At 40.3% G+C, this 15,585-nt stretch overlaps 1 protein-coding gene across 2 annotated transcripts; it reads left to right on the top strand.

The window, feature by feature from the left end:
* Positions 1-723: 723 nt before the first annotated feature.
* On the top strand, positions 724-15,199 carry slc39a7 (solute carrier family 39 member 7). 2 transcript variants are annotated; one of them, XM_028597260.1, is made up of 9 exons: positions 724-1,009; positions 3,042-3,349; positions 3,386-3,568; positions 5,135-5,303; positions 6,301-6,381; positions 7,231-7,365; positions 7,629-7,748; positions 12,083-12,278; positions 14,317-15,199. In XM_028597260.1, the coding sequence occupies exons 2-9, from the start codon at positions 3,050-3,052 to the stop codon at positions 14,642-14,644; spliced, it is 1,512 nt and encodes a 503-aa protein (XP_028453061.1). In that variant the 5' UTR covers positions 724-1,009; positions 3,042-3,049; the 3' UTR covers positions 14,645-15,199. The 2 variants fall into 2 exon arrangements, with proteins under 2 accessions (XP_028453061.1, XP_028453062.1); XM_028597261.1 differs by having other exon boundaries at positions 727-1,009; positions 3,042-3,568; positions 12,083-12,279; positions 14,319-14,654.
* The last annotated feature ends 386 nt before the right edge of the window (positions 15,200-15,585 follow it).

Below are 15,585 nucleotides of genomic sequence, written 5' to 3'. Positions count from 1 at the left end.
GGCTACATGGTTTTCAGTGGTTTTCAGTGGACAGGAAAAGGATAGAAAATGGTAATCTGCAAAGTAACTGTGAGACAAGTGAAGTGCAGTGGAGTTCAAAGTCATATAATATTTCCCTCTGAAATGTACAGTATAAAGTAGCATACAATGGTAATACTCAAGTAAAGTAAGTACCTCAAATGTATTTAGGAAGCCTAGAGTAGGCAGGTACACCACAGGTAGCTTACAACAAAAATAACTTTCCATTCCTGGTAATGATGCAGCTTTTGCATAGGCTACCATGCATTTTCTAAATGCTGATTCTGATGTTTCTGCAAATCGACCCAATATGCTAAAATTACTGTACCACAGTGTAGAAATACTGCAAAAGAGAGGCTGCCTCTCAGTGAACCTTCCCTGATTAAATAAAGCTTAAAAAAAATTACTTACATCCCACCACTGCAATTTATACACATTTTTTTTATTATTTTTTGTTATTGTAATGCTGTTTTTAAATCTAAAAAGCCCCATTTTTAATACATACATTAATAACCAGGCCACACACGTTTATTGCAGACCAACGGACTTCCATCCTGTTCTCCTCCAGGATGCTGCTGTCTCTAGCAGCTTAAAGTGATTAGTCAACACGCCACATTCATCTCGCGATACTTCTATTGAGACGTCCTGTGTCTTCTCTTTACATCTTCACAAATCCAGTTATTCCAGTATTTATGCGTGGAAAAGTTTAAGAAATATTCTAAAAATACGTTCACATATTATTATAATCTTCTCATGAAAAATGAAACATTTTTTTAATGTAAGTAGCGACGATGAGGGCGCACAGAGGGAGGCACACTTGGAATTTGAATGCGTTCTCGCGAGATCTTGATGAGTTTACTCCAAAGTAAATGCCACGTCTTACCAGTAGCATCAAGGCAGACAGAAACGTTAGGAGTTTACCTAACGTAGTGTACGCATAATAGAGAGTTATTCAGCAGCCCAGCAGGTCAGTGATATCTGACACAATCCGGTAAGTAAGAAATTGTTTGTTTTTTATAGTATGTCGCAGTTAGGGATGTTGCTACTGCTGCAGCTACATGTTAGCAAGTTAGCTAGCCAGACAGTAAAGCTACGTTAGCTTTCTGTACAACTTGTGAAAACCGGTGATGCGATTTCATTGTTTGATGACCTGGATTTTTTGCTGTTTACTGTGGGATTAAAGTTAACACTTTATCTTTTTTAAAGATAACAGATTATCCGCTTTACATTCAGATACGATGTTTGAAGCCGCCAAGTAAACACCATTTCAAAACAAATCTATGACTTGCAAGTGAAAAGTGTGATTGTTGAATAAGCTAACAAGGATTGCGTCGTTGCAGTTAACAGTCTGCGCACATCAGCAGGTATCGTGCTACTCTCGTTTACACTGTTATAATAATTACAACAGTTTTACATGATGGCGAGGCAGTCAATGAATAGCCGAGCATTTATAACATGAATCCGTGGTGGAACATAACTAAGACATTTACTCAAGTAACGTTTGGGAAGCCAGTATTGTACTTGTTACTCCACTAAATGTATTTTGACAGCTGTAGTTACCTGCAGAGAGAGTTATCCTTCAGATGATCACTACAAAACATAGCTACATAAACAATAATACAATACATTATGTTATATTATTACAGGTTATGATACCCAGCACTGAGGCAATTAAAATAAGGCCCACCTTTACTAGCGTATTTACACGTTTGTTTGTCTTTTAACACTGTGGTGTTGCTACTTTTACTTAAGACACAACACATTGGAGTACTTCTTTACATTACTAACCTTAATGCAGCAGATGCATCCCCATTTTGAGTGCTTTTTGGATAGCTGCCATGTTGGCACCATAACACAAACTGGCTGATCTGATCTAGAAAGAAGATCTCTACCTAAAGATAGATCATACACCCCTATCTCAGTGAAGGTGCACTGGTATCTGATCATTTAAGTAGGATTTTGTGTTAATCTGGAACACATTTAACCCCCCCACACACACACACACACACACACACACACACACACACACACACACACACACACACACACACACACTGTAGCTGTATTGTTTCTCTTCATCAGTGACCACAATTTCCCACAACTGAGATAAAATCAGAGCAGCGTTTTCCCCCAGGTTATTTTTCAACACAGATCATTCAGTAGTTGCAATGATCACAAGATGAATGCAGTAGCTAGTTGCTACTTTCTCTATGGTAACAGCTATTGCAATTGCTGGAACTTCTTTTTTCCTTGTGCTTAATGTAACAAGGAGAAAGATTGATACTTTGAAGCCTTTTCTTGAACTGATTGTTACTCACCAGTCCTTCACTCTATAAAATCACACACTTACAGCTTTCTTATGCAGCTACTGTAAATGCACAACTTCTAAAAAAAACAAAAAAACCTATGCCATAAAATAGATGGTGTATTCCTCTTGAATTGTCTGATGTGCGCATATGTATATGTGCCAAATATATAAAACAGCTAGGGACAAAGTGATTGTTCCATCTTTCTTTTTTTTTACTTTATTGAAAATGCTGTACTTTTTAAAGACAGTGATAGGAAAGTGAAGCTATTGGTTTATTTGCATTATCACAATAATGTTTCCAATGTAGCAAGGCAGAACATAAATTATTTTCTTTAATTGTCTGGTGTTTATTAGAGTTAAAATGTTTATTAGGGCAACTGAGTCCAATCATTTGATCAGTATTTCAATCGCAATTTTGGCTCCTAACGATCGCAAAAAACATTGTAATCCAGCAAAAAGATTTTTTGCACATTACATTTTGCAAGTAAACTCTTATTTTGGTTTGTGTTCTGAAGGGGAATGTAAAAAGTCCAACGGGAAAAGTATTAAGGAAGTTTTCACATTTTATAGTGGTTTCACTGTTGATTTGTTTCCCTGTTTTTGTTCAGTGAATGCAGCACCTATCCAAAATTGTGATTTTAGTCATATCATTTCGAGCAGCCCGACCTGTGAGTTTTTATTTATTCTGCCTTCTTCACTTTTCTCTTTGTCTAAGGGGATAATATGGGCTGTATACGTCTGCTGGCGCTGACACTGGCCACATCTGCACTACTCCTGTTAGCCTCACATTCAACCACTGCCCACAGCCATTCCCATGGCGACCACGGCCACCATCACCACGGCCACCATCACCACGGGCACCATCACCACGGCCACCATCACCACGGCCACTCCCACGGAGAAGACGATCACGACGAAGTGAAGATGTTCCATGGAGCGAGCAAGTGGAGCGCCGAGGCCAACGTCCCTCTACAGGAAGAGGAGGACCACGGACACGATCACGGGCACGCTCATGATCACGGGCACGCTCATGATCACGGGCACGCTCATGATCACGGACACGCTCATGATCACGGACACGCTCACGCTCACGATCACGGACATGGGCACGCTCATCAGGACGCGGAGGATGTTGTTCGGGTGCACAAGGAGAAGAGTGGACACGGACACGCCCACGGAGGGGAGAGGGTGAAGAGGGAGGCAGAAGGAGAGAAAAGGGACACGGTGGAGCTGTGGACACAGGTGTGGTCGTTGGTTAAGACGGGAACAACGGGTTGTCTGTTAAGCCGGGGAAATCTATTTTCTGTTAGACTTGGGTTTGACTGAATCAATCTCTGTTTCCTCCCATTTAGGACTGCACAATATGTGGAAAATATCTAATTGCGATTTATTTTGATAGATATTGCGATATGATTCACGATATTGGAGAGAATGTACATTTTTGTATAATTATTCTCATTTTCATTGAAATATATTTAAAAAGATTTAATTATTATAGTGCGATTACTGCGAGGATCTTAAACAAACAAAGATGTTTTCTTTAGTCTGTAGGATATGATTAGTAGGACGGGACATCTCTGTAGCACCACAATACTTCATTCAGAATGGTTCAACACATATTTTGCCTTCGACAAATATTGCGCCACCCCTGTGATTTGGATATTGTACAAACATGGATAGTCCATATTGCGATTTCGATCAAAACGGGATTCATTGTGCAGCCCTACTGATAACGCTCTGGTATCCGTCCGTTAAGACTCCAGGAATTCACTGCGTCGGGCTTAGTAATAGTCTGCCACATAATAACCCAAGCTAACCACCCCCCCTGGCTGCAGCTTCATGTTGAACAAGTAAACAAAGGAGTGGTGTTGATCTTCTCATCTCGCTCTCGGCAGTAAACTCTCCACCCCCCAACATGTTGAAAGTGCTCATATTATGCTCATTTTCAGATTCATAATTGTATTTAGAGTTTGTACCAGAATATTTTTACGTGGTTTAATTTTCAGAAAACACCATATTTTAGTTGTACTGCACATTGCTGCAGCTCCTCTTTTCACCCTGTGTGTTGAGCTCTCTGTTTTAGCTACAGAGTGAGGCACATGCGCAGTAGGACTAGGTAAGGACTACTAGCCAGTCAGAAGCAGAGTATGAGGGCGTGCCACGCTAGCAGCTAGCTTGGAGCAGTTGGTGAACAGTGTTTTCTGTTGGAGATGGTAAGTCCCTTTGGGGTGGACTTTGGGCTTTTTCACTTTGTGAACCTATAATGTGCACAAAAAAGATATATCACACAATAAAGTAAAGGGAAAAAGCCAAAAAGCATAATATGAGCATTTTAAGGGCTTTGCTGGTACAGTCATTTAGTGAAATAGACATTTAAAAGCCCTAACTTGTAGTGTTGCTTCCTTATCGTATTCTGTTGCATGTGTTCATGTTATTTTGTTTACCTTAACACCTTACAATATATAAAATAATTGAGCATACATCTGCTCAACTCTAATTTTCATTCAACTCCAATAGCAGGACTAAATCAGACTGATCATTTTATATCCTCTGTAAGGATCAGGCTTTCTATGTAACGATTTTATTGTCGTGTCATTGGTGCTGATATAACAATATCCTAATCAAAACAGATGTGTGCTTACAAATCTGAGCTCCTCGTACATGTTTTACCTAGACTAGCCACCTTTCCCCGTCTAACTCCTGCTTTACTGTTTTGAACTGTTTTGTCCTTTGTGCTGCGTTGTTGATGATGTTGCAGTTTTGATGACACTCGTCAACAGTAACCCCCCCCCCCATCCCTGTGCGCAGGCTATCGGAGCGACCCTGCTGATCAGCGCCGCTCCTTTCCTCATCCTGTTTCTGATCCCAGTCCAGTCCAACAGCGACCAGCACCAGAACCTGCTCAAAGTGCTGCTCAGCTTCGCCTCCGGTGGACTGCTGGGAGACGCCTTCCTCCACCTCATACCGCACGCTTTGGGTGGGTAGTCCATCCATAGAAGGTTATAATCCATGATCTGTTTGATGTATACATATTCCAGGTTATCTACTCCATACACCCAAAGGAAGGACATTTTTTTTTCTCCTCACAGCTCATATTCACATTGTTTTTTGCTCTAAGAGCTCATTTTGATGCTGTTTGGAGACTAACCAGCAGAGTTACATTCCCATTCCTGACACTTCTGCAAACTTTAGACGGATACAAATATATATATATATATATATATATATATATACATACATACATACATACATACATACATACATACATACATACATACATATTTATTTATATACACACTCACACACTAGGGCTGTGCAGTGAATCGAAATTTCAATTACGATTTCAGCTCCTAATGATCACAAAAAACGAATAACCGATTAAAAAGATTATTTTGCACATTATGTTTTGCAAGTAGAATGCTTGTCTAATGTTCTGAATGGGAAAAGTATTTAGGGAAATTTCACAGTTCTAGGTGTTTTCACTGTTGATTTGTTTAACTTTTCTTTTTTTCTTGTTTTTTAAGTTCAATAATTGCAACATCTTTCCAAAAGTTAATGAGTAGGCGTAATCATGTGAAATAATCGGGATTTCAATATTGACCAAAATAATCAGGATTATAATTTATACTTTATAATCCATTATCGAGCAGCCGTGATATACACACATACAAAAACAAACATTTTCAGACGTCTGAACCAATAGCCGAATGTTTATTGGTGTTTCAAGCCCCCAATGTCTCCTTCCAGGCAGCGCTTCCTGGAAGGCACTAGGATTAGGCTATGGTTATGGTTAGGATTAGGTGCCTTGAAGTCAACGGTAGCAGCGGTGCCTGGAAGGAGACTTTGGGGGCTTAAAACACCATCGAGCTAACCGAATGCTCATCTAAAACACCGACACGGTAGCAGGATGTTCCGCTTGTCTGTTTTGAATTGAATGTCTGCTTCCTCTTGTGTATCCTATTTGTTGTGCACAGAGCCCCACTCTCACCACGGAGAAGAAGATCATGCACACTCGCACGCAAGTGAGGAGTCCCATGAACACGGCCACTCCCACGGTACGCAGCAATATCCTTTTCTTTTGGTTAATGTGACGTTCAGTTGGTGTTCCTGTTGTTGACGGGTGATTTCAGGTTAAAAAACTAAATCCACCCAAGAAATTTCCAAAAGCCAAAGAAAATATACTGAAGTGAATCTACTGTATGTATGATAACATGTACACAGCTGTATACTGGAATCAACAGAAGTAATATTAACTAAAAGATAGTTCATCTTTTATTGTCCATAAATGTGGAAGCTTGACTTCAGCTTTACAGGTTGGTTAAAAACACATAAATCACTATACATACAGTACATAGCACAACATGCACAGTACAGACAGCAATAACAGTGTGAAAGGGGTTTGCAAATTTAGCAAAGTTATCGCATTCGGTTACGAAAGGCTTTTTGTGAAGGTTTTTGGTTGCTGCAGAGGCTCTGTTGCGTCTTCCTGAGGGCAACTTTATGAATTCTTTAAGAAGTGGGTGAACCGAATCGGACAGTTTGTGTGGCTTTTTGCTTCATCTGCATTTCATACAGTACATGCATCCCAGTTGTTACTGCTCTTTCCCAATCATGTACTGCCCATGTTTTGTTCTAAGCCCTCAAGTGCTCATACCATGCACACATATGACACGTTTAAACACTTTCAGCAAGACGCCGCTTTAAAAAAACAAAATATTCTGTATTGGCTGTAAAACTTAAGATGAAGTGCAATCAACAAAAGGTTCCTAAATCTGTTTAAACTCCTGTACAGCTTCAATGGGCTGACCATTAATCAAAACAGGCTGAAAACAATGACAGTATGTACTGAACTCTTTTAATGTATCGCAGTTTTAACCAGCGCTGATTGTCCTCTGCCTGCACAGGAGCCGCCCACGGTCACATGATGTCAGTGGGTCTGTGGGTTCTCGGTGGGATCATCGCCTTCCTGGTTGTGGAGAAGTTTGTGCGGGCCCTGAAGGGAGGCAGCGGCCACGGACATTCCCACGGCCACTCGCACGGTACAGCGCTGAAACTTCTTGCTGACAGAATCATTTTTTTCATTGTTATACAGTACATCAAATATTCATCTGCAGGACAAAGTATTCACGTTGGCCCCTTTCTAGCATGTGTTACCGTGTGTATTTGTATGTCCAGTGTATTGACCAGAAGGGCTTATGAACTTTAAAAGTCATCATTAAAATCGGCCTCTGTAGCAACTGCTCATGATCTCCATGGTTGATCTGCAGACGGGCCTAATTTGAACTTTATGTAACATTTTCAGATGCTCCCAAGGAAAAGGACAGTGATGGAGAAGAAGAAAAGGAGAAGAAGAAGAAGAAGGGGAAAGAAAGCAAAGACGAGAAGGTGCCAAAGAAAGAGGAGACACAGGAGAAGAGCACAGGTGAACAAAACCTAGATTTGCACAGATTTCCCTCCTGAACTAAGTAGGTGAGCTCAACAGCTCCCTGTGCTGGCCAGGTACCGAACTGCAGCGTGGTGACGCGTCACGTAAGATATTCACAACTTAACCCTCGTGTGGCCTCTCCCCGTCAACCATGAACTTGTCCAGCCAGGTCATAATTGAAAATGATCATGTCGACTTTTCTGACGTATTTGTCACTTTTCCCATTCTTTTGGCGCCTTTATAAAAACCTGAGCTGGTTTAATAATAGGTTTTACACTTTTTCCTGGAATTCATGGTCAACAAACCTCATTTATATCAAATTATGCAAATGTTTTTAGTTAAAAAGGCAGAAATTATTAATTATTTTGACTAATAGTTAAGATCAGAGGATGTTGAGTGGATCACAGACTGGTTAATGTCAAAGTTTAGTCCGGATACTGTTTTGAAACCATTTATAAAAAAAAAAAAAAAAAAAAAAAAAATTCAAATACTATAAGATTAAATAAAACACCCAAAAATTCAATTAAAGTAATCATTAATTTTACCTGAAAAAGTTGTATGGAACCCTCCATGTTATTTTTCGGCAATTTGGTTGAAAGAAATCCATATTTCTGATATAAAACACTTTGAAACGGGTCAAATTTGACCCGAGGACAACACCAGGGTTAAAACTCAAGCAGATAATTACCACTTTGCTCAACTGAGGTTGGTTCAGCAGAACAGAAGTGACCTATGCAAATGTTACCCCAGAGGCTCAGGCTTGTGCCCCATTTTAATTTGTCTGCCTAAATTCATTTTTTTTTTTAAAGTTTAAGATACACTCACTAACTGCCCTGAAACATTCCTACAATCTAATGAAAACAGAAGTATCCAACACTTAAAAACTCAGTCAGGTGTAAAACATGGAGTGTTTATTATGTAGAGTTCTATTCAGTAAATGATGATGATAATGCATTTTAATTGTACATAGGTCTGGGTTAAAAAATAGTTTGTTTGAGTGATCTGATGTTGGTTAATACAATCTGCAACAGAGTTTTTATTATGTTAATGTATTAGTCCTATAAAAAGTAGGGGTGTGCAAAAAATATCGATTCAAATTCGTATCGCGATTCAAGCTCTACCGATTCAAAATCGATTCATAGAATTCCAAAAGTCGATTCATATTTTTTCATTTTAATTATTATTTATACTACTGCAATCACATGGGAAAAGTAACAAGACTTAGATACTGTGAATTGTTTTTTGAATCAAGAATTGTTTTTGAATAGAGTCTAGAGAACCTTTTTGGGGGTCAGTTCTTATTGTTAACATTAACCTGGTGTGTTTAAAAAAAAAAAAAATATATTGAGGGTAGCTTCTTAACAGCAGAATAATCTCTTTTATATCCACGCAAAATTGGTATTGTAACTGAAATTTCCCTAACCTAATTGATATCAAATTGTATCTGAAATGTAATCCAATCGGAACCTAGTGAATCCGAATTGATTTTGGGAAGTCATTGGGGATACCCAGCCCTATTTATAAAGCGCTTTTCACAGAACTCAAAGACACTTACCAGTCAAACTAGTACATTAGGCACGTTGATAACAAGCGAAGCAATGGGGGTGGTTTTGGATTCAGGTCAGCTCCAGATGTCTGGCGCTGCAGACACGTGTTCTTGGCTTTTAGTAAAACACGTGTCAACCATTTATCATCATCAAGTCCTTCATTTGCATGTAGGGGCAGAATGGAATTGTGTTGCTCTTTTGACTACAGTTCAGACATCACCGCAGGTATGTGCTGCTGGCACCTTTTATGGTCTGAACATTGTGACCGCATCTAACAAACTGCTGATTCATACCTACGGAAATGTCCGGTGCCCTAGTTGAGGCTGATAAACAGTTTCCTTATACAATCTATAAGCTCTTAACCTTATTTATTCTCCATTCTCTCATCAAGGGTGAGCTGGGAGCAAATTGTAGGATTTTAAGGCACCTATAACAAAATGTGTGTCCTTATACAGGTTTAATTTTTTTTTTGCAGAATTATATTTTTTAACTCTTCTCTTTCCTTATATATTTTTTTATTTATTTAGTTTTAATCTGTGTCTTGCACTTAATCCCCTATCCCTTGCGGCTGCAACAGTGTGAATTTCCACATTGTGGAATTAATTAAGCATTTGTAATGTATGTAATCGAATCGGAACCTTGTGAATCAGAATTGATTTGGGAAATCATTGGTGATACCCAGCCCTAGTTTTATAGCACTTTTCACAGAACTCAAAGACACTTACGAGTCCGATTTATGGCGCTCGAGCCGAGGTCGCACACAGCTCTTTTTTTTCAGCGGCGCGCGACAAAGCGGAAACAGGAGCCTGAATGAGTTCGCCGACAATCGGATGTCAGGACTCTCAGAATGACTGCAGGTCTCTCTGATAAACTTACCGGGTTAAGATGAGCTCTTTTATGGTGAATGAAAGGCTCGATCCGACGAAGTAGGTCATTGAATCAAATCGAAGCATTGACGGCAATGCTGCTGCCAGTTCTGCCGTTGTTTACCTTTGTCTTCTTCTTCCAGTCCATAGAAAGAGCAAAGTCGATAGCATTTGCTCATTAGCGCCACCGCTGTTCAGGACAAGACTGTAGCTAGTGTCGCGAGCACCAGCGCAGGTACAAATAGTCACGGCGATCTCATGATGTCACATTTGTATGCGCCAGCTGGGCTGCGTCCAGTATGTAACGGCTTTTAGGCGCGCTAGCAAAGCAGACAGCCAGACAGCATCTGCTACCGCAAGCGTTTTTTTCCACTTTTTTTTTAATTTGAATATTAATTTTCACCTTCGAAATTCGTTTTTTAAAAACTATTTGAATATATATTTGAATTTAGAATATTCGTTGACAGCCCTAGTGCTGACCATTCATCATCATCAAGTCCTTCATTTGCATGTAGGGGCAGAATGGAATTGTGTTGCTCTTTTGACTTCAGTTCAGACAGTCACATCACCGCAGGTATGTGCTGCTGGCACCTTTATGGTCTGAACATTGTGACCGCAACAAATGTCCGGTGCCCTAGTTGAGGCTGATAAACCGTTTGCTTATACATTCTATAAGCTCTTAACCTTATTTATTCTCCGTTCTCTCATCAAGGGTGAGCTGGGAGCAAATTGTAGGATTTTAAGGCACCCATAAACAAAATGTGTGTCCATATACAGATTTGAATTTTTTATGAAGAATTATTTGCAAAGACATGTTTCAATGAAACTGTAAAATTGTGTAAAAAATTAAGAAGGAAATGAGTGAAATGGCTTGAAGTCTGTGGCGTTTTTTTTTCTTTAACTATTTATTCTCTTTCCTTATATTTATTTATTGTTTGTTTATCTGTGTCTTGCACTTCCCTTGCTGCTGCAACAGTGTGAATTTCCCCATTGTGGGATTAATAAAGCATTTTTTAATGTATGTAATCGAATCAGAACCTTGTGAAAGAGAATTGATTTGGGAAATCATTGGTGACACCCAGCCCTATTTATGAAGAGCTTTTCACAGAACTGAAAGACACTTACCAGTCAAACTAGTACATTAGGCACGTTAATAACAAGTGTAGCAATGGGGGTGGTTTTGGATTCAGGTCAACTCCAGATGTCTGGAGCTGCAAACACGTGGCTTTTTTTTTATTAAAAACACATGTCAACCATTTATCATCATCAAGTCCTTCATTTGCATGTAGGGGCAGAATGGATTAGTCACATCATCGCAGGTATGTGCTGCAGGCACCTTTCGTGGTGTGAACATTGTGACCTTCAGCTAACAGAGACAGCTGATTCATTCCTTCCTGATCCAGTGCCCTAGTTGAGTCTGATTTGCTTATACATTCTCCAGAGATCTTCAACAGGGGGTCCGGGACCCCTAGGGGGGTCCTCAGAGTTAGTGTAGTGTGGGCTGCCAACTTTTATGTAGAAAAAATATATTCTTTTGAAAGTTTCTTATTTCAAAAAATGTAAATAAGTCTGACAAATATACATTAATATGAATGCCAAATTTTAACAGTAAAGATAAATTGGCCTATTTGTGAAAAAACAAAAAGATTTACACATAGGCTTACTATAGGTATCTATGGCAGTCGTACTGTTAAGCTTAAGGAGTCACTGTTCCTTCTAGATGGATGTTTAACGTTTAATTCATAAATAATATCCATTTCTTTTCAGCCATTCTGCCCAGTTTAATATGTAACTTAATTGTGCGGTAGGGGGTCCCTACTCGCTCTCTCTTTCAGCTTAGGGGTTCCTGGCCTAAAAGACGTTGAAGACCCCTTCTATAAGCGTTGACCTTAATTCTCCATTCTCTCCACTGACACAGACATCAAGGTGTCGGGCTACCTGAACCTGGCGGCCGACTTCACGCACAATTTTACCGACGGCCTGGCGATCGGAGCGTCGTTCCTGGTTGGCCCAGCGGTTGGCGCTGTCACCACGCTCACCATCCTGCTGCACGAGGTCCCGCATGAGATCGGAGACTTTGCCATCCTTGTCCAGTCCGGCTGCACCAAAAAAAAGGTAGCTGACTGCTCAGGCTTTGGTTTATATACGTCAAAGAAAAGCACAAAAACTTTCGGTCACAGAGAATCGGCAGGAGTTTTTTTTTAAAAGAGTATGAATGAAGTTTATCAGCCCAGTATTCGATAGACCCCGTCATCGACATATAGGTATGGACTTTGCTTTGTGAGGTATCCCCCTCTGCTCTCTGCACAGATGACCAAACAATAAATAAATATAAGGAATGAGAATAAATAGTTTAAAAAAAAGAAGACAGAATTCAGGGCTTTTCACTCATTTCCTTCTTAATTTGTTACAAAATTTCATAAAAACATTTCTTTGTAAATAAGGTATCCCCCTCTGCTCTCTGCACGGTGATCCCCCTTCTCTGATTGGTATGGTAACTATAGTGTACAACCATCCAGCTCACTACAGTTTACTGTTGATGTTAAAACTCCCAGTTCACATGTGAGTGTCAAATCATCAAAGTGGGAACAAATTGTAGGAACTGAGGCATCCTTAAATAAAAAGGGTGTCATTTTTTTCACCTTTTATTTTAATGCAGATTTATTTACAAAGAAATGTTTTTATGAAATTTTGTAACAAATTAAGAAGGAAATGAGTGAAACAGTCTGAATTTCCCCATTGTGGGATTAAAGGTCCCAAGGCATGAAAATGTCACTTTATGAGGTTTATTAACATTAATATGAGTTCCCCCAGCCTGCCTATGGTCCCCCAGTGGCTAGAAATGGTGATAGGTGTAAACCGAGCCCTGGGTATCTGGGTTCTCCTTATGAGTTCATAAGGAGCAAGTTTACCTCCCCTTTCTCTGCTTTGCCCGCCCAGAGAATTTGGCAGACCCATGAGAGAGAGAGAGACATCATGGCTTTCAAACGAGCATAGTGGCAGTTGGTCAAGGCCACACCCCCACCCTCCACCTTGCCCCCCTCTCTCCTCCTCAGTAGCTACAGACACAGAAATGGCACATACTAAGGAAAGCTCATTGTGGGACTGGCTCTAGTGGCTGTAATTCTGCACCAAGACTGAATTTTGGGAAAGAGACTTCAGATACAGTATTAGGGGACCACTAAGGTCTATATAAAAGAGACTTCAGATACAGTATTAGGGGACCACTAAGGCCTATATAAAAGAGACTTCAGATACAGTATTAGGGGACCACTAAGGCCTATATAAAAGAGACTTCAGATACAGTATTAGGGGACCACTAAGGCCTATATAAAAGAGACTTCAGATACAGTATTAGGGGACCACTAAGGCCTATATAAAAGAGACTTCAGATACAGTATTAGGGGACCACTAAGGTCTATAAAAAAGAGACTTCAGATACAGTATTAGGGGACCACTAAGGCCTATATAAAAGAGTCTTCAGATACAGTATTAGGGCACCACTAAGGTCTATAAAAAAGAGTCTTCAGATACAGTATTAGGGGACCACTAAGGTCTATATAAAAGAGACTTCAGATACAGTATTAGGGGACCATTAAGGTCTATATAAAAGTATCCAAAGAGCACCATGTAATGGGACCTTTTAATTAAGCATTTGTAATCTATTTACTCATTAAATCGGAACCTTTTGAATCAGAATTGATTTTGGGAAATCATTGGTGATACCCAGCCCTATTTATAAAGCGCTTTCCACAGAACTCAAAGACACTTACCAGTAAAACCAGTAAATTAGGCACGTTGATAACAAGTGTAGCAATGGGGGTGGTTTTGGATTCAGGTCAGCTCCGGTTATCTGGAGCTGCACGTGTTCTTGGCTTTTACTAAAACACGTGTCAACCATTTATCATCATGAAGTCCTTACTTTGCATGTAGGGGCAGAATGGAATTGCGTTGCTCCAGTTTATTCTCTTCACGTGTATTTATTTACTGTGTCTTGTACTTTTCCCCCTGTCCCTCGCTGCTGCGACAGAGTGAATGTCCCCATTGTGGGATTAATAAAGAATCTTTTTTTTTAATTTTTTTTTTTATGTTGTGTCACTTGCCCTGAAATATGAAATACAGTAGTAAAATATCTTCTATATCTTTCCCATCAGGCCATGTGTCTCCAGTTGCTGACTGCCCTGGGAGCTCTGGCCGGCACAGCTTGCTCCCTGTTGGCCGAGGGCGTGGGCGCCGCGGCGACCGCCTGGATCCTGCCGTTCACGGCCGGCGGCTTCGTTTACATCGCCACAGTCACCGTGCTGCCAGAACTGCTGGCGGGCCGCTCCAGCTTCGGCCAGTCTCTGATGGAGATTCTGGCGCTGCTGTTCGGAGTCGGCATGATGGTGCTGATCGCCGAGTACGAGTGAGGCTCCGCCGAGTGGACAGAGAGGGGGAAGAGGTCAAACGGTTGGAAAACAAAAGAAATGCTGGTTTTTAAAGTAGAGTTCAAGTGGATTATTATTTCTTTCCTTTTTTTTAAATTAATTATGTTTTGAGACAAAATCCACCTCCTGATGGCGAATGGATGATTTGTTTTGTCTTTTTTTTTTTTTTTTTTTTTTTTTTTTTTTTTTTTAGCAGTTCACAGTCACATCCCTGATTTATTTTTTTATTTGAATTTTTTTTGTGTTACTGTCTCTTTTTCGGCTTCCTAAAAAACTTCAGCGGGACAGACTGAGCGCTGGAGAGAAACGACGTGATGGGGAAAGGTTCTTTTGAGGACTGCTGTGTTGTTCATTAAGGGCCCTACCATAAGGACAGGAGGGGAAATCTTTATTTTTTTTGTGCGGTGCCAGAATTCACTCACCGCATTTACCACACGGGATCAATCCGCTGCACTTTTAGCTGTAGCGTAAACTGACGGCCAGGTTTCCTTACAAAAGTGGCTTAAAGTAGATTCATCGTTCATTTTGCAGGTCCTTAAAGTGCTCATATTATGCTTTTTGGCTTTTTCCCTTTCCGTTATTGTGTTATGTATCTTTTTTTGTGCACGTTATAGGTTTACAAAGTGAAAAAGGCCAAAGTCCCCCCCCAAAGGGACTTTTTCCAACAGAAAACACTGTTCACAAACTGCTCCAAACAGCTCTATTGTAGTCCAGCCTTTACTTCCGTGATAAAACGTGCGTCACTTTGTAACACACGTTATAATGCTCGCCTAGCTGCTAGCGTGGCACACCCTCATACTCTGCTTCTGACTGGCTAGTAGTCCTTACCTAGCTACTGCGCATGTGCAACTCCCAACAAAGATGGATCAGAAGTGAGATGTCTCACTCTGTGGCTAAAACAGAGAGCTCAACACACAGGGGGACAAGAGGAGCTGCAGCAATGTGCAGTACAACAAAAATATGGTGTTTTTTGAAAATTAAACCATGTAAACCT

Source organism: Perca flavescens, chromosome 14, assembly GCF_004354835.1.
Source record: "Perca flavescens isolate YP-PL-M2 chromosome 14, PFLA_1.0, whole genome shotgun sequence".
Taxonomy (NCBI): domain Eukaryota; kingdom Metazoa; phylum Chordata; class Actinopteri; order Perciformes; family Percidae; genus Perca; species Perca flavescens.
This window is presented reverse-complemented; position numbering and strand designations above follow the sequence as displayed.

Coding starts and splice junctions, on each gene's coding strand:
- slc39a7 (XM_028597260.1), top strand. CDS start 3,050: ATGGGCTGTATACGTCTGCTGGCGCTGACACTGGCCACATCTGCACTA. Junction 5,304..6,300: donor CCTCATACCGCACGCTTTGG/GTGGGTAGTCCA, acceptor TGTTGTGCACAG/AGCCCCACTCTCACCACGGA. Junction 12,279..14,316: donor TCCGGCTGCACCAAAAAAAA/GGTAGCTGACTG, acceptor ATCTTTCCCATC/AGGCCATGTGTCTCCAGTTG.